General features: G+C 35.8%; 1 protein-coding gene across 9 annotated transcripts in view; it reads right to left on the bottom strand.

Moving 5' to 3' along the window:
* The window catches only part of RELCH (RAB11 binding and LisH domain, coiled-coil and HEAT repeat containing), a 114,244-nt gene that overhangs the window by 23,012 nt on the left and 72,251 nt on the right, over positions 1 to 18,981 (bottom strand). For 5 of the 9 annotated variants that reach the window (XM_027526270.1, XM_027526274.1, XM_027526273.1 and 2 more), the window contains 7 exons: positions 16,001 to 16,157; positions 15,260 to 15,383; positions 12,886 to 12,934; positions 10,721 to 10,800; positions 7,157 to 7,263; positions 4,833 to 4,932; positions 603 to 685 (listed from right to left, as the gene is read on the bottom strand). In XM_027526270.1, coding sequence (XP_027382071.1) covers positions 603 to 685; positions 4,833 to 4,932; positions 7,157 to 7,263; positions 10,721 to 10,800; positions 12,886 to 12,934; positions 15,260 to 15,383; positions 16,001 to 16,157 — 700 coding nt within the window. Of the gene's footprint in view, positions 1 to 6; positions 90 to 602; positions 686 to 4,832; positions 4,933 to 7,156; positions 7,264 to 10,720; positions 10,801 to 12,885; positions 12,935 to 15,259; positions 15,384 to 16,000; positions 16,158 to 18,981 lie in introns of those variants that run through there. The other 4 variants (XM_027526271.1, XM_027526272.1, XM_027526276.1 and 1 more) reach the window with 3 other exon arrangements.

Here is an 18,981-nt window from a genome sequence, read left to right as displayed (position 1 = left end):
ACTCACAATTCAGGATCACTGGACAAGGTAACAAGGGCCGGAGCAACCCGCTTGTCAACTAACGCTTCACTCATGCCTCGAAGAGTCAGCTGTAAACCAGTCAACATGCAATAAAAAATGGTTTGGTAAACTGGAATGAGAACTGGGTTAGCTGTGACTGAGGATGGGCAGGCAGACTCACTGGCCTTTCTTGGTTTAGTCACCCACATGAGACATTAAAACGTTAAGCCTCTGGTTCATGCCACTATACTTACTGGTAACAACATGTTAGTGAGATTAGCAGAGCATCCCTTCTTGGCTTGGAAGAAATAGTCCATCAGCATGTGTTAAGCTTTGGAGATGTTTACTGAGGAACAGTGCTACTAATAACCCCTTGCAATACACGGCCTCGTCATTACGTTTACTGTGAAGGCAGACTTAAAAAAACCCAAAACCCATACATGAACAGTAGTATAATAGTTTAAAATCAAGTAAGCATAATCCCATATTATTATTTTAGAGAGTTAAACCTACTCTTCAATGAATTTAAAAGCTGATGGTTATTTCTTGACAGGCACGTTTTGAAAGGGATGCTGAAGGTAAAAGGCAAGGACGACACTTACATTTCAGGGTCACTGGAGAGAGTTATGAGAGCAGGAACAACCCTCTGAGCTACCAGAGTTTCATTCACCCCCTTCACCAACAGCTGATTGGTCAGCGCAGGGGGTATTCACAGGTGATGCATGGAAAGAACAAATAACAATGCCACGGGAAGAAGAAAGGAACAACCAAGAGAAAGAGAAAACACAAAAGCAAAACCAAAATTAGAAGCTAAGCCAATATGACTACCGGAGTGCTTAAAAAAGGCAGAGAACGCTTAGGAGGAAAATAAAGCTTCCACAGCCTAGCAGTCCCCGAAAACAGCTTGTCACCAATTCAATGGCAATTTGTACTTTTGGTCACACAGTCTACACAATTTCCATATTCAATTAAAAGGCAATTTAAAATAAAGCTTTATTCTTTATCATTATTATTTTTTTAAAGAAGCCAAAAAGACGACATACTGGGTTCTGTGGTTAAATTCTTTAAATAAATCTGCTATAATTTTGTTTTGACCAACAAGGTACAAACTGGACTGTTTTTAAACCAAACTCAAACGGCTAGCAGCCACCACTAAATTGCTTTTGACTGTTCTAAAGCACGTAAATTTTAAAATCACATACAAAAATTCCCAGTCTTTCACATCACAGAGCTTTCTTTCTTGAGGTATAGAGACCTAAGACAGCCTAGTGCAAAGGAGTTACTTCATGTGGGCATCAGACCTGGGTTCAGACTGTAGCTCTCCACTTATTAGGCATGTGGCCTCACATATATTACACCATCCCTTGAAACTCAGTTTTCTCATCTGAAAATGGTGACTGTCATCTACCTCCAGGGATCACGCACTACTAGCTGCACATAATACACTTAACAATGTGTCTGACAAAGTCCAGGCATTCAGGAAATGCAAGTGCAATGATTGTGATGACTCAAAGGACGCAAGCTTCGTGATACATCTAGAAAAAGACATTGAATTAAAGAATGTTTCCGGTTGGTCCAAGGAGGCAATGCTGACAAATAGCTCATTTCTCTAACAGCTCAAATTAAAAAAAATATGATAACCACAATTAGACCTATTTCTATAATCTAACTATAAAACAATTTTTTAGCAGCCAACCCTAAATTGTAGAACAAGAGGACAATATTGAGCTATATGCATTTTGTTTTTATAGAAATCACAGCATTTTATGAGCTTCAACAGAGAAGGGTAACATCTTAATCCTATAATCTCAATTTCAGAATGTAAATACAAATTATTAATCTTAAATGCTAACCTTGTAAGGGAACTAGTCCTCCAAGAAGAGGGAAGATGTCATGGAATCTTTAGTAACAAAAACCCAACAGGTACTTTTGAATCTGCTTCAGTATTCTGAAATAATTTTTATTTCAACAGAACCATGGATAATTTAGACAGGAATAAAATGACAAAAGAATTTGTTACTACTTTAAAAGCATTACAGATGTCAGGTAGAAAGAAATAGGGGGAAGAAATTAAAATATTGTTAAATAAAACTTTCTTCTCTGTATCATTTTATAAATAAAAGGGCATCCCTGGTGGCTCAGATAGTAAAGAATCTGCCTGCAATACAGGAGACCGGGGTTCAATCCCTGGGGCAGGAAAATCCCCTAGAGAAGGGAATGGCAACCCACTCTAGTACACTTGCCTGGGAAATCCCATGGACAGAAGAGTCTGGCAAGCTACCATCCACAAGGTCACAAAGAGTTGGACTGTTAAATAAAACTCTCTTTTCTGTATCATTTTATAAACAAAATAGCTTAGATTTGAATCAGTAAAGTACATTTTGAAAGGTTTATATTGTGCCAGCCAAAAAGCCTTAAAATGGACTCATTCACTGGTCTTAAAAGCCCATGCCTCCTTTGAGTTGTGGTCTTAATACCACTTGCTTTGTTTCCTTCTGAGTGATGTAAGAAATCATTTGAAACTAACTCTCTGCATCTTTTGGGAAACCCACCACGTCACACTACAAGTCACACAAGAGGGTCTCTTCTATAAATCAATTTCAATACTAACTTGTTACATCAAGAATATACTTTCTCTTATTTAACAATGACTAGATTTCCCCTTTTTGTCCTGCTGTCTGAAAACTCAGAGCTAAATTTAGTGTTCAATTTCACTAAGTATCCAATATCAAGTTCCTGATATATCCATTTCTCACTTTCTTATCAATAGTTTCTGTTCTGACATTAAAAACTTAAAAAATTTTAAGTCCCCCCCTTTTTACATTTTTATTTTGAATTAAGTCATTTTTGGGTGGCAGGGGAAGCAAGCATAATTGCAAATTATAATGTATTAGTATCAAAAGAAATCTTATGAAATAATCTTTTAATACAATATTGTTTAAAATAAGGCTCATTGACAAAAATAATTTTAATTTTTCCTGATGACTTTTACTGGCATGCTCAGTAAAACTACTTTTATCATAAATGAATTTGAAAAAATACTGAGATGTCTCTCAAATTAGACTCAGAAATTCATAATCAACCTGAGAACATTGAAAACTGCTTAAGCATAGGTATAGTTTCCAACCAGGACTGACAGCAGACATAGAAACCAAAACCAAAACCAGACAAAAGTCACATGTAAGAAATAAGGCGGAAAAAATACAAAAACAAGTAAAGAGGGAGGAGACCTCATTTTCTTTAAACTATTTTCATTTATATGGTATGCTTCATCAGTATATATAGACACATTAGAAATAAATGTTTTAAGACAAAGAAATAGCTCTTATGGTCTTAGAATACAATTCTATGAAGAGAGTATATTAAAGAAATACGATGCTCTTTTCTTTTGGGGGAAAGAGGAGGCTAAAGAAAGACTTTCTTCTTTCATGGTAATAACTTTTCAGCATACTGAATAATCAAAAATTATTTGTACCTAAAAGGAACTTATTATGATAGGCATCTAACTAAATTTTTAATTTGGCATTTGTCTTGATAAAGACCACGTGATTGGTTTTTTGGATCAAATTTGTATAACTGTGGAATAACATGGACAGAGGATTTTCAATCTTCTGATAAGAATGGAATTTTCTTTAGATGCCACAAACAGTTAAAAGTTTTAGATGGTATATGTTTTAAAAGCTATCAGTGCTCTAATCCTTTGATTGCAATTTACCTTAAATTATCTAGAAATTCTGAAATGTAGGAAGAAATGAATTCTCTCCTTCTTCTTATGAAAATAAATGCTTTAAGATATTTTAAAAATGACAGACACAATAGGGACAGTTTTAGCCTGAACAAACATACTTTTCTTAAACTATTATATTATCTTGTGAAGTAATGGCATAGATTTAAAAAACAATCATAATAATAGTTAACATTTATTAAGTTCTTCTAATTATGTGTCAGACACTGTCTTAAGGCTTTTATAAGTATTAACTCATTTAATATTAACAAAAAATCCTTTGAGATGGATACTTATTATTATCTTCACTTTATAGATGAGAAAACCAAGGCCAGAGAAGTCTGAACCTGGCATTAAGTGGCAGAGACAGATGCTGAACCCAGGCAGGATGGCTCTGTGATAAGACTCAAGAACAGTAAAACATTCAAAGCCAACTTTAGTGCTCACATTCTAGTTCTAAAAACATACATACATGAACTAGGCTGACACAATTTCCTTTGTGAAGGATAAAAAAGATAGGTATTTCAATTTTCATACTAAACTTGGGTAGGTGGCAATTTAAGAAAATCTAGTTAAATTATACGAAGTGTCTTCTCTCTTTTAAGTCTACGGGCAGTTAAAGTCTAGAGATGCTATTATTCCAGATATGATATGCGAGGAAATAACAAAGTAGGAATAATCAATAAATATTTCCGTAATTGCAACGATTGAATCAAAGTATATTTTACTCATGAGTTCAACTATATTTTACAACTTTATAAATGCCCTCTACTGTTTTAGTTTGTTTTAATAGCCATTTGCCTCAGTAAATAGAAAAGTATAGCCAAGAAGATTTACATAGGACGGAAATAAATAAGATTTAAAAGAAATTTGAGGAGAGGAAATGATAATATAATAACATTCGAGGAACCAATAAGGCTAAAAAACAATCCGAAATATTCCAAAACTAAATTTCTGCCCCATCCCACAGGACACAACTAGATACTATTCAATGCCACAAAACATACATCAACGTAATGCAGTATGAAAAGCTCCCTCCCTTCAAAAAAATATTCCCTCTCCCTCTTCCAAAGAAAATCACTGTGATCTGAAAATCTTGTTTACATACCTCAAACATTCTAGCAGCAGTACACCTCACGAGTGCTGACGTGTGGACAACACCATACCACAGAACAGTTAACAGTAACTCATGGTAAGCTGGATTTGCACTGCAAGAGAAAAATCAACGCTAAAAGTGAGAGCCACAGTGTCTTACTGGGGTACTGAAAACTCTACCTTTCTGAGGAATACTAGTGACAAAAATATTGGCAAAACATATAGAATTACTTTCTATGGTTTAATAGGCTATGTCTAAGATTCTTTAAAAAAAGGAAGTCAGTTTATACAACTACAAACTTTTAGCACATTCAGGAACTAAGTTTCTCTAAGCATGTGCAAAGACGATAGACATTTCAACTCTTTAATAGCATAAAAGTTAAAATTATAAAAAAATAAAATAAAATTTACTACTTATGAGAAGAAACACTGGACTAAGAGTCAGATGGGTAAGTTGTAACCTTTGTGAGTCTTAATTTCTGACATCTATAAACAGTGGTAAAACAATACTGTCCTATATATGCCATATGGGTGGTATAGGATCAGTTAGGATAACCCAAATCAAGGATAACTCAAACCACCATATGGAAGGGTTAAGTTGGGTGTGACACTTATCTAAATGTGGGATAGTGTTATTAATAAATACATAAACCTGTTTTTAGTAAAGAATGAGAAGAAACTACTTAAGCAGCTAGATGATGTGATTATGAGTTCAGTTCAGTTCAGTTCGGTCCCTCAGTCATGCCCGACTCTTTGAGACCCCATGGACTGCAGCACGCCAGGCCTCCCTGTCCATCACCGACTCCAGGAGTTTACTCAAACTCATGTCCATTAAGTCAGTGATGCTATCCAACCATCTTATCCTCTGTCGTCCCCTTCTCCTCCTGCCCTCAATCTTTCCCAGCATCAGGGTCTTTTCAAATGAGTAAGTTCTTCACATCAGGTGGCCAAAGTACTAGAGTTTCAGCTTTAGCGGCAGTCCTTCCAATGAATATTCAGGGCTGATTTCCTTTAGGATGGACTGGTTGGATCTCCTTGCTGTCCAAGGAACTCTCAAGAGTCTTCTCCAACACCACAGTTCAAAAGCATCAATTCTTTGGTGCTCAGCTTTCTTTATGGTCCAACTCACATTCATACATGACTACTAGAAAAACCATAGCTTTGACTAGATGGGTCTTTGTTGGCAAAGTGATGTCTCTGCTTTTTAATATGCTGTCTAGGTAGGTCATAACTTTTCTTCCAAGGAGCAAGTGTCTTTTAATTTCATGGCCACAGTCACCATCTGCAGTGATTTTGGAGCCCCCAAAAATAGTCTGTCACTGTTTCCACTGCTTCACCATCTATTTACCATGATGTGATGGGACCAGATGCCATGATCTTAGTTTTCTGACTGTTGAGTTTAAAGTCAACTTTTTCACTCTCCTCTTTTACTTTCATCAAGAGGCTCTTTAGTTCTTCATTGCTTTCTGCCATAAGGGTGGTGTCATCTGCATACCTGAGGTTATTGATATTTCTCCTGTCAATCTTGATTCCAGCTTGTGCTTCTTCCAGCCCAGCGTTTCTCATGATGTACTCTGCATGGAAGTTAAATAAGCAGGGTGACAATATACAGCCTTGACGTACTCCTTTCCTGATTTGGAGCCAGTCTGTTGCTCCATGTCCAGTTCTAACTGTTGCTTCTTGACCTGCATACAGATTTCTCAGGAGGCAGGTCAGGTGGTCTGGTATTCCCATCTCTTTCAGAATTTTCCACAGTTTGCTGTGATCCACACAGTCAAAGGCTTTGGCATATTCAATAAAGCAGAAATAGATGTTTTTCTGGAACTCTCTTGCTTTTTCGATGATCCAGCAGATGTTGGCAATTTGATCTCTGGTTCCTCTGCCTTTTCTAAATCCAGCTTGAACATCTGGAAGTTCATGGTTCACGTACTATTGAAGCCTGGCTTGGAGAATTTTGAGCATTACTTTGCTGGTGAGATGAGTGCAACTGTGTGGTAAACCAGGCAAGTCAAATGGAATGGAAGGGGAGCCCAGTGGTCTGGCTTTCACTGGGACGCCTTTTCCAATTTGGGGCCACTGAATTTTCTTCGAATTTGTACTTGATTTTATGCCTCCAGCTGCTTCAATGAAGACATATCTGTATCCTTTACCTCATTCTTTTATCACAATGTATTGATTATAAAATATTAAAATATACAAAAAAAGAACAGATCTTAAGTAAGAAATCAAGAAGTTTGGTGTGTATAGTAATCTTTATTTAGACTAAAAATATGTACTCTATAAAACCAATTTTAAGACTTGCTATAGCTTTTAAAAACTATCAGCTATTATTTTTACCCCAGTTCCACAAAAGCAGCTTTCAGGCTATCAAGAGGAGCATGAGATAATGAAAGCAAGGTCATTACGTCCTCTAAGAATCCAATCAACAGCTTTCGGTCTTCTTCCTATGGAGGAAAAAGACTGATAATCAATTTCCAAGCAATCAAGTAGAACTTAAAAACCATCATTTCCTATCTACAATTAGAAAATTTTATCAAATAAGGGGAAAATATTCTAATTTGTAAACATTTTAATTAAAGATATTTATTAAGCATGTCTACGATCACAATGGTATGAAGAGAAATACTATTCTGATTCATTGATTTAGACCTGAGCTGTCCATGTCCACTCACCACATGTGGTAACTTATACTCAAACTAAAGAGAAGGAAAATAAAAGATTCAGTTCCTGAGTTGCACTAATTACAATTCAAGCTGTTTAACCTCCATGTATGGTTACCTCACTGGACAACTCAGATATAGATTACTTGCATCACTGCAGAGTTTGATAAGATAGTTCTGGTTTGAAACATAAAAGGTATATTTTTAATTAAAATTCATTTTAACAGTTTTACTTCCCATTAATTTTGGCTCCAAATACTTAAATACAAGCCACTAAAACAGTTATCCTCCTAAGAGTAGAAATTGATATCTGAGAAATTATTAGTAGTGAGAAGTCACACACTTGCTGAAATATAGACCATTGTGTCCTTAAAAAAATAGTCACACCTTTGATTAAAAAAATTACCTTTACTTTTAAGCTTTCTTTGACAAACCATTATTTTAATAATCAGAAAATATTTCTTTCTTTCTTTTTTTACATAGCACACTATTAAGAAATTTGTTAGAAAAAGCAAGTCTGCTCAATAGAAAAGTTAAAAAACATAACTGTATGTTAAATTAGCCAGAATCTATAAGGGAAAGAATCTGACATTCTATCAGGAAATAAATATATAATAAATTACAGTCAAATATTTTATCTTTAGGGCTATATTATGTCAACAATAAATGGCTTCTATATATATCAGTATCAATGCTTCCTGGTGGCTCAGTGGTAAAGAATCCACCTGCCAATGCAGGAGACGCAGGTTCGATCCCTGGGTCAGGAAGACCCCTGGAGAAAGAAACGGCAGCCCACTTCAGTATTCTTGCCTGAAAAGTCCCATAGACAGAGGAGCCTTGGCAGGCTATAGTCCATGGGGTCTCAAGGGTTGGACATGACTTGAGTGACTAAAAAGGCACATCCATCACTAGATCCATGAGGAAGACTGGATTGCCATCCAACCTTTCCTGCATGGTTAGGTTAATCCAGAGAGAGGTAGAAATAGAGGACTGACAAAAGTAATGCTCCATGAATAAAGGACGGACACGGCAGTTTATAATATGCTGGTCTGCTCAGTGAAGAACGGAAATGCTGGCAAGCCACCATTAGAGCTATGGTGGAACACAGATCTCACCCATTTTTAGTGCTTACTGTACCAGAGGATCCATAAAATTTGGAAAATAAACTGTAAATCTGAAAAAACTTAACTGTGAAGTAACAGCTATAAAATATACTGCTAAATGAGCATGAATTCTTTGCTTTGAAAATTTACTACAACACAATTTCTCAACTTTGAAATTTCAAGACAAGTAATACTGCTTCGGTACTTGATTCAAAATAGGCTTTGTTTATCAAAGCAACAAGGACAGTTAATTTGCCTTAATAGAAAATTTTGTTTAGTAAGAAAAACACCGGCGTGTGCTTCCTTAAGTGCTGACAATCTATGATAGCCACTCAATTCTCATTTTGTAAATAGCAGCAAAGCTCTTATCTCTTTAGATATTTGGATTTCACACAGTGACTCAAAAAACATGTCTATATTGATTTATTCAATAAATCTATTCTGAGGGACTACTATGAGACAAACCTTGTATTTCATACTTTATCAAACTTAAAATATGTATTTCATATTTATTATGCCTTAAAATACTGTTTATGGTCAAAATCAACATGCTTAGCATACTTACTGCACAAGCTTAAAAATGAGAGAGGAAAATACTGACATCACGTTTGTTATTCTGCTGGAAGAGCTTCTAAAATTAAAGAGGAAACGGTATTCGTGCTGCTGTGCCTGGTAATGTGCTAGGACTTAATCCTCACAAATTTAAGGAGAACAATGGATGCGATCTGTTAAGGTTACATGACTTAAAATATTCTAAACACAGAGATCCTGTGTGCATCCGTATTGTGAGGCAGTCTGAGAAACTAGGGTAGAAAAGTGCAAAGAATACCGTGCTCCTCCAACCGAGCTGGAGCTTCTACTGCAAGGCATCTTATGATACGGGGAACTGCAGTTTAATATTATAAGATGCTTCAAATCTGTCTCGGAAGAAGAGTGCAATAAATATGAACGGCTATACTTTTAGATTTAAATGCAAAAAAAGTTAGGAATTATTGTGGAAAATTTGGGGGGAAAAAGATCTTCCTCTTTGATTTTCCCATTCTAATTCCTTTTTAAAAGTTAATTTGGATTTATTTTATTGTTTTCCTATGATTACATTCAGATTAATTGGAGGGAGTGGTCAGAAATACTACATGGGAATTATTGTGTCATAATTTCTACAAATGCTTTATCTTGAGTCCATATTTTCAACTCACAGGTGGGACTGCCTCACACTTAAAAACAACTGATATGCCTTAATGAACAACGTGTTTATTTAAAACAATGCTAAGTAGAGTCAGGTGGTCTGCTATACTGGCGATCACCAGTGAACCCACCTCCTGGGTCAAGCTCTCATTGAGTCTCCTCTTTTTTTGAATCCGGGTTGGACTTGTGACTGCTTTAACCAACAGAATACAGTAGTAGCAGTGTGCTGATTCCAAAGCCTAGGCTGCAGCCTAGAAGATTCTGTTTCTTACAATTTTGGGAGCCCTAAGCTAGCACAGAATGAGTCTGGCTCTGCTGCTGCACAGGACCTGCGGACAGAGAGAGGCCCTAAGACTCCATGGGGACTAAAGCTCAGTCATCCTGCCAGGAGCCCCACCAACCAACCAGGTGAACGCAGCCACACAGCGACTATCAGCAAGAACAGCGGAAGAGATGCCCAGCTGAGCAAAGACCATGAGCAATAAAAGAGTTACAACAATCCTTCATGTTTCGGGATTACAAAATACTTGGCTAAAAATGATGAAACAGTATGTGACGGCATTTTGCAGTTTGCTTCACCTAACACATGTGCTTTGTTTATTAATGAAAAAATTATCATGAAACACAAAGAAATTGCTACGTAAGTACAATCTAACACTTTTTTTTTAATTTTTATTTTTTTAATCTTTTTTTTTTTTAATCTAACACTTTTAAACAAAATATCAAGAAGCACACAATCTCTAATTTTATTTGTTTAACAGAGATGGTCCTCAAGAGACTATTATCAAAATATGCTTTCTACTATATATTATTTATTGAATAAGAATAATAAATAAATTTGTTTATTTATGGGTATTATTTTCACTTATGAACACATTAAAAGACATAACATTAGCTATCCTTCTAAATAGAAAGTGCTTTTACATTTTCCAGCCAAAGAATTTTTCCTTTACCTGAATATAACACGTGAGGACTCCTGTTGCATAAATGGGGACAGTAGCTTTAGTGAGGACCCCATTTCCTGCTGAGGAATCTAAAAATCACAAAAATAATTTTAAATATCTGAGTACACTTTAAACCAAAAAGTCACAGTACAAATTATATTTTAAATTACAATTGGTTACAAGGCTTACAAATAAACGTTATCATTACTTTAAAAATACTTTGATCAAAACATACATATCCACTGGTGATTGTGAAAATGTAACTTAATACTTATCCGAACCATTAGCGTACACAGTTTTGATAGATGGGAAAACCTTTAATGACCAAAATGAGATGCTATACTGTTATTTGCACAGTCATTAAGTCAGAGCTTTCTTTAACACTTTCCCAAGTGGCCATACAAGCATGTTCTATAAAGTTTCAGGCTTTTAATTTGCAGTATTCAGTAAAGCATAAAGGCACTCAGCTGAAAGGAGACACCTAGATACGCATTTAACCTGCTTCTAGACATGAGACACCACCCAGTTTCTAGTATTAGCCTAGTTCCAGAGCTCTTCCTGTACCCTGCACAGGGGTTTTCAGAAGCCAGACAGAACCTTGACTATTTTCATGGAGTAGGGAGGCTAAATACAGCTTGGGGAGACAGGAAAGCACCCAACCACAGCTGAATGTCCCTGTGACGACTTTAACACATCAGATTTTCTTATGCAGCATGTGTAGACGATTTTTTAAAAAAATGTCCAGAGATGATATGGCAGTTGCTATTTATAGCACCAAGAGCTCTCATTCACTGATGTTAGGCATTATTTGAAGCTCTTCACATTTGCTTTTACGTACTCAAACTTTTAAAAATTACTTTTTTCTACTCTTACATGGTTTTAAATTCTTTTCAGAAAGTAGTACATACAGAATTCAGTTGAAAGCATGTATTTAACTGTCTTGAAAGTATTTTCACCCAAAACGAATCTATTTTCCTATCAATTAGTATCTGAGGTTTCTTTATTCTCCTGGCAAGAGTAATTTTATCTTTTGGGGAGTGCTGATGTTGGCTGAGTGTGACTATGGTAGTTGAGAAGTAAATCTGAGGCTACAAACATAAGCTTAAGTTGAATTCATACATACAGACTGTATATAATCACCTCCTAACTAATAATTCTGAAAGCTATCATCATTAGAATGAATAACTAAACAGATAATACCATTTTTTAATTCCAAGTAATTAAACCATTAGAAACCTATTAAATATAAACTTTAGGAAGCATTTGTCAAAAAAAAAAAAAAAAAAACCTCACTGACATTTTCAAACTTAAAAGGAATCATTTATTCACTCTCTAATTACCTCTGATGACAGACAAAAATGGAGTCCAGATGACTCAAATCAAATCACTAAGGTGAGACTGAGGTAAGAATTAGCTATATCACTAAGGTGAGACTGAGGTAAGAATTACCTACATCACTAAGGTGAGACTGAGGTAAGAATTACCTACATCACTAAGGTGAGACTGAGGTAAGAATTAGCTATCCATCCAAAACAGCCAAGGTAAGGTACAAACCACAGGGGCTGTACATTCTTGTCCTTAATATTTCTACAATTCATTCCTAGAAATTAGAAAAACACACAGGGACATAAGATCCCAACATGAAGGAGGTCTTGGCGCTATAACCAGACTTCTTAAGACAGGTTAGTAAAAACTACGAACAGAGGGGCTGGAGCTGCCCATTTAAGCCTGTAGTTTCACAAAAATCTCATGTTTCATTAAAAAAATGTTCATCTTACATTCTGTTCAGTTACACTTGTTTTAATTTTAAAAGTTCTAAGTAACTAATTATGAATTACATGCTCTGTATTTTTTCCTTTTTAGTATTTCAGTTGCACCACTTCAAACCTCCAAGGGTACAGTAAGTACACAGTCTGAGAAGGTCAGGTTTAGGTCAATTTGATTACAGTGAAGGTAGATATTTACAATAAAACTGAGGGAGATTAATCTTATTACTACTCCACGGAAAGGATATTAGATGTAGCAGTGCTGTAAACCCAAGAACTCCATAGTATAAATTTTCCTTTTCAACTGTACTTGTTAGTTTATTTATACAATTTGCATATAATGAATAAAGTATTTTTCTGGAGTAAAGAGATTTAATTGTTTTTATAAATTATAATGCACAGACTTACCAATATTTTCTTCAGACAGCCTTAAAATCTCCTGGAACTGAGGTTTTACCTAAGCAACCCAAAGAAAAGATCCAGAAAGTCTCAGGTTCAACAGACCAATCAATGGTTAAATAAAATGTTTCCTACCATTGCTACTGCTGCTAAGTCACTTCAGTCGTGTCCGACTCTGTGTGACCCCATAGACGGCAGCCCACCAGGCTCCCCCATCCCTGGGATTCTCCAGACAAGAACACTGGAGTGGGTTGCCATTTCCTTCTCCAATGCATGAAAGTGAAAAGTGAAAGTAAAGTTGCTCAGTCATGTCTGACTCCTAGCGACCCCATGGACTGCAGCCCACCAGGCTCTTCCATCCATGGGATTTTCCAGGCAAGAGTACTGGAGTGGGGTGCCATTGCCTTCTCCGTTGCTACTACTACTTATTTTTAAAGATACAAGTAGTCAAAAACATAACAGTTCTTAAAAGCCACAGGAAAAAAGAAGTGTCAAGTTTCTGAAAACAACATCTTTTTAGAGATAAAATATTTAAAAACTCAATTTAGGTCAGCAAGTTTTCTGAAGGGCGTTTAGATTCTTTCACTAAATTAAAATAATTTCCAGTGACTTTAAGTGTTTGAAATTACTACCTCCCAAAACTGAACTTGATGATAGGGTATTTAGGCAGATATTATATGATTAAAATTGTTGAAAAAAAATGTTGTGTATAAAAGGAATGAAAATGAAATTCCATTCATTTAGGATATTCAGTAACATACTCATTATGTTATATCCATTGGCTTAGATTAGTCTTTAACTTTTTTAAAATTTAATTTTAAACATGAAAGACAGAATTTAACATTAAAATTTTAAGTTAGAGAAAATGCTTGTTTCAATTTTTATTTTTAACATCACAGATTTCAGGCCTCTGAAGTCAACCACTTAAGTGTTAAAGTGAATTCGTAATTGCTTTTGTAAGAAAAAGTAAAATAAATAACAGTTACTTCTGGAGATGTCAGTTTTTGCCAATAATGATTCCCAGTAAAATCCAATTATACTTAATAATTAGATATTAATGAATGATTTGTTTTCTCCTACAGTAACATTAAGCTCTGGTTTTTGCCCTTCTATCAATAGGTCAGGCATATTAATTTGCAAATGCCATTTAAACTGAGATGTAGACCACTGTGAAAAGATTAACCTACAGCATCAGATGTACAGGATTAAATTTCATCTCACACATAAAGAGATTAAGTACAGATACATTAAATGATTTATTCGAGGACACAGAGAGTCACAACCCATTTTCTGAAGTCTGTCGGTCCACTATACCAAACTGTTATGCTCCAAACGTTTCAAAAACTATAGGCTTAGTAAAGAGATGCCACAGAATTTTTACCTTTTAAATGTCTCAACGTATAGCAACTACATCTTTATAAGGTTTTGTTAATGCTCTAAAGAACTGGCTCAACAATCTGTTATGAAGAAAAATGGATTAATAGGATTAAAGAAGAAAGCAGGAGTTAAGGACTTTCCAATTTTAATATTTAAACAACAAAATAACTTGGTTAGGCAAATGTGACAGTGATTGAAATATGCAGCATTTATCTCAAGTGTCCATTCGGTTTTAGGAGCTCCTATCTTGTAGCAAGTATTCTACCTAGTTGCTTTGTTTCTATAATCACCTGAGTGAAAGTGAAAGTCACGCAGTCATGTCTGACTCTTTGCAACCCCGTAGACTATACAGTCCATGGAACTCTTCAGGCCAGAATACTGGAGTGGGTAGCCTTCCCTTTCTCCAGGGGATCTTCCCAATCCAGGAATCGAACCCAGATCTGCTGCATTGCAGGCGGATTCTTTGCCAGCTGAGCCACAAGGGAAGCCCAGGAATACTGGAGTGGGTAGCCCATCCCTTCTCCAGCAGATCTTCCCGACCCAGGAATCGAACCAGGGTCTCCTGCATTGCAGGGGGATTCTTTACCAACTGAGCTATCAGGGAAGCCCATAATCACCTGAAGTTTTGACCAAAGCATATAGAGGAAATGGTGGCTTCCTGAATCTGTGGTAGATTCAGTACAAGAAGCACATTCAAGGAAATGCAGTGGAGTCCCCGAGCTGATACTTTCTATGCTGGAAAGCCCTGAGACATCCACAGTGAGTAGACCTTATATTCAAATGTGGATACAGACTAAATTTTGGCTAAATCATTTTTTGAAAATCAATAAAGGTAAGAATATTACAGATCAGAATTTTCTTTTATTATCATAGTTTTCTAAGATATTAAAAGATAATTAGAATAAAGGAAGGGCTCCTGCTTTTACTTACTCTGCCATAGCATTAGTTAACACATTACATTTTTATATGTCTTGCATATAAGAAAATATGAAATACAAGTTTTTACCTTAGTGTTTGTAAAAATTTTGCCAAATGTCCGGCAGAGGCGCCAGAAAAATCTGGAGAACTCATGGACACAGGCAGTGGAAGCGACGTTGATTTTGCCAACGATTTCTATAAGCTGTGGCAACCTGAACAAGAAAGGAAGGAAAACAGGCAGGGACACAAATAAGCGACCGCTTCCTCGCCAATTTCCGAGCCCATCCAAAGCGAACAAGCTCTTCTGCTTTTCACAGCCAGCAAAATCAGAATGCAAAGGAGTTGTTTGGGACCCTCTGAAAAAGTCTTAACTTTATATTCTGTAAACTTAAATTTTAACAGGTTGTCATGAAATATATGGAAACTTAATGGCAGAGTTCTAAGTGAGGTGTTAATAAGACTCAAGTCAATGGAGGCGACACGTCATACAAAAGCTTGGCTCACATGGCACCATATATTTTAGCCTCAAAAATGAGAAGTGTGGATGCAGTTTACAATCCACCATCACTTTTAGATAATACGGTAGCAGACAGGTTTGTCTGCAATAACAGACGCACCATTTCCACAGATAAGCAGCTACATGTCTACAGGTATAGCTCTTCTCTCTTGAAGAAAGTTACCACAGATGACGCCAAGTTACGTTTTGTTATTTTTAAAAAAATATTTTGCTATATTTTGTCCCTCAGTTCCCAGGCTAAGTATAGTGAGCTATCTTCCATTCAAGTAGCTGAGATGTACCAAATGAACATGGGTGGGCTTGGTAACTTACAGCTGATTGACAACCCACAGTAAACTCTCCCAGCCGGTTGTGCCCGCATGCTCCAGCTGGTAGTCATAGAGCTGCAGGAGCAGTGCCAGTTGCTCACGGCTTCCAATAATAGTAGACACGTCTTGAAGAGGTGACATAGGCCGAGGGAACCTAGTCACTATAAAAAAGAGCAGCGAAATAAATCATGTACAAAATGGCAGTTTGGAAAGTTAACTATCTTATCAAAAGAAAACTAAGGTTCTGCCTCCTAGTATCTATCTATCATATTATAGACTTTAAATATAAAACTAAAATACATTAAATTACTTTTAGAAAAAAAATGAAATGTACCGGATCCCTGCACAATCAGGGGTTAAACTGTCTAACTTATTGTCAGCCCTTTGTGTCAGAGATTCTGTCACACCCACAAATTCAACCAACCATGGACCAGGCAGTGCTATGATATTAACTACGGAAAACTGTACATATATAAGTGGGTGTGTACACCTCAAACTCCTGTTGTTTAAGGGTCAACTGTAAATTTCTCTTGCATGTGAACAAATTTAACAGATCTCAAAAATTAAGATTTTATAAGACTAAATATCTAGTAAATGAAAACTGAAAGGGTTTGCCAGTAAAAAGCAAAACTTTATTTATTTTAATTAAAAATTTGCTCCAGAATAAGATCTCAGTTAAAATATGGATTTGAATTTGGTTTAAAAAAAAACATAGTTGTAAATCCACCAGACTGTTTATGTCAATAAATAATAACTATAAGGTATTTCTTTCATGGAGTAAGAAACGAATAGGTTGACAGCAGGAAAAAGTTGTTTAATACCAGAAAATAACCTAAAATGCATTAAAGCTTGTGCTGAAGAGGATTCTTAAGTATTTAATCTCCAATATTAAATACTTTATTTAGAAAGTTTTCCATAATTTGATAAACGTTAAGTTAATATAAAGTGTTAAAAGCAGTGACCAGTAAGATAAAGCTATACGTAATAATAATAAAAAATATTATAAATATTATAACCAGGGTCTCAAATACAAACTTTAAAAGTTTTAGGGGAAAACTGAAAAAATGACTTTTAAAATTGTGTAAATAAATAACAAATATACATTAGTACGTTTTCAAATTTGAACATATCAATAAAATCTATGATCCTACAGATCACAATTAGATTCCAGGTCTTAGCTGGCTCTTAAGTGAAGAACGCTACCAACAGTTTCTTTACTGTTGAGAAATTCCTAGTGGCTGACAGCTCCTGCGTCGAGGTTAACACCCTAAAAAGACACAGGGAAGGATGCAGCATTGTCTCAAAGCATATGAATGGCGTAATGATAATCATTAAACTTAAGAAAACATGAAACAACTTTTAAAATGCCGAAAGACAAAATTAAGATGGTATTCTCTTCCTATGCTTCCTAAGGTATTTAACAATATCTAAGTACAGATAAAGGTTGTCCCTTGTTAGTTCAAGTCTCTATTTGCTATCATAATACACAAACAAATAAATGAATTTAGGTAAAATGGTACCCCATACTCTCTGAGATTTCTGCATGAACTGTCCTTATCTCAACCTAGGAATCAAACAGATTTGGACGGTGAGGGACAGCTGTACCTCATATTTCTATATCATGTCGAAGCACATCTGATCATTTCAAATAGGAGTATATCATATTGGTCACAATCTGTGATACTATGATGAAATGCATATTATTCCTTCAGAAATACGACAAATTACTGAAAAACAGTGGAAGAGTTAAGAGTAAAATAGATAATGTTAAGATTTATTACAGGAAAAGGAAGGTCCGAAGACTTAAAGCTAGGTCCAACAGAAGCAAAACCAGAAATGAGCCACGACTTGGGTAACTCAGGGGTCTCCTGGGGCTCAGATGGTAAAGAATAGAAATGAGCCATTACTTGGATAACTCAGGGGTCTCCTGGGGCTCAGATGGCAAAGAATCCGCCTGCAATGCAGGAGACCGGAGTTCGATTCCTGGGTTGAGAAGGTTCCCTGGAGAATGGAATGTCTACACACTCCAGTATTCTTGCCTGAAGAATTCCACGGACAGAGGAATCTGGCGGGCTACAGTCCATGGGGTCGCAAAGAGTCAGACATGACTGAGCAACTAATACACCATGGATAACTCAGTTGTAAAAGATAAGTAGTCGGAATGGTTTAGAAACCTCAAAGTATTATTCTATTTAAAAGGATTTTTAAAAATGTAAGCATCTAACTTGTGAACATACAGAAAAGTCCTCAGAATGCCATTTCAATAGACTGGCAAAAACTAGCATTTTATTGTCTAAAAATTACCAAAATTATCCAAATCCAGCAAAATAACAGCTGCTATGATTCTTTAATGTATTTCCTTCCCACCAAAATGTCAGCTCTATGATGTCAGAGAGTTTTGTCTGTTTTATTCCTGAGTGGATCTGAAGTGTTCAAAATAGTACCTTGCATAAATATTATCTAGTGTTGTGAAATTTTCAGTGTTTAAGAGAAAAACAAATAAATTTTCACTTGTAATAAATTGTATCCCAAATTATATAGATGTGCATATAGACAGACATATAGACACAGCTATATAGACAGACCCTAAATACAGATATAATATTTCCTCATTTATAGTAAATGTATTATATAACCTACAAGTGAGCATAACAACATTAACATTTACAGCTACTATTAAAAGTCAGAAGGTCAAATTAAGTCAGTGAGAACTTAAGATTATTTTTGACATGATAAAGACATAATGACAAGGAAAGGTCACATGAACACCTTCAGAATGGTAAAGTAGTTTTGAAAATTTTCTGTCTAACCTCTAGCATGTGCTTGGCCATAGGTGACATTGAAGAATTATCTGCTAAGTGAATGAATGATAGCAAATGCTAGGGGGTGAACTGTGTCTCCCTTAAAAATGTGTATGTTGAAACCCTAACCCCTAGGACCTCAGAATATGATCTTATTTGGAAATAGTGCTGTTGCAGATATAAT

Source organism: Bos indicus x Bos taurus, chromosome 24 (genome assembly GCF_003369695.1).
Source record: "Bos indicus x Bos taurus breed Angus x Brahman F1 hybrid chromosome 24, Bos_hybrid_MaternalHap_v2.0, whole genome shotgun sequence".
NCBI classification, from domain to species: Eukaryota; Metazoa; Chordata; class Mammalia; order Artiodactyla; family Bovidae; genus Bos; species Bos indicus x Bos taurus.
This window is presented reverse-complemented; position numbering and strand designations above follow the sequence as displayed.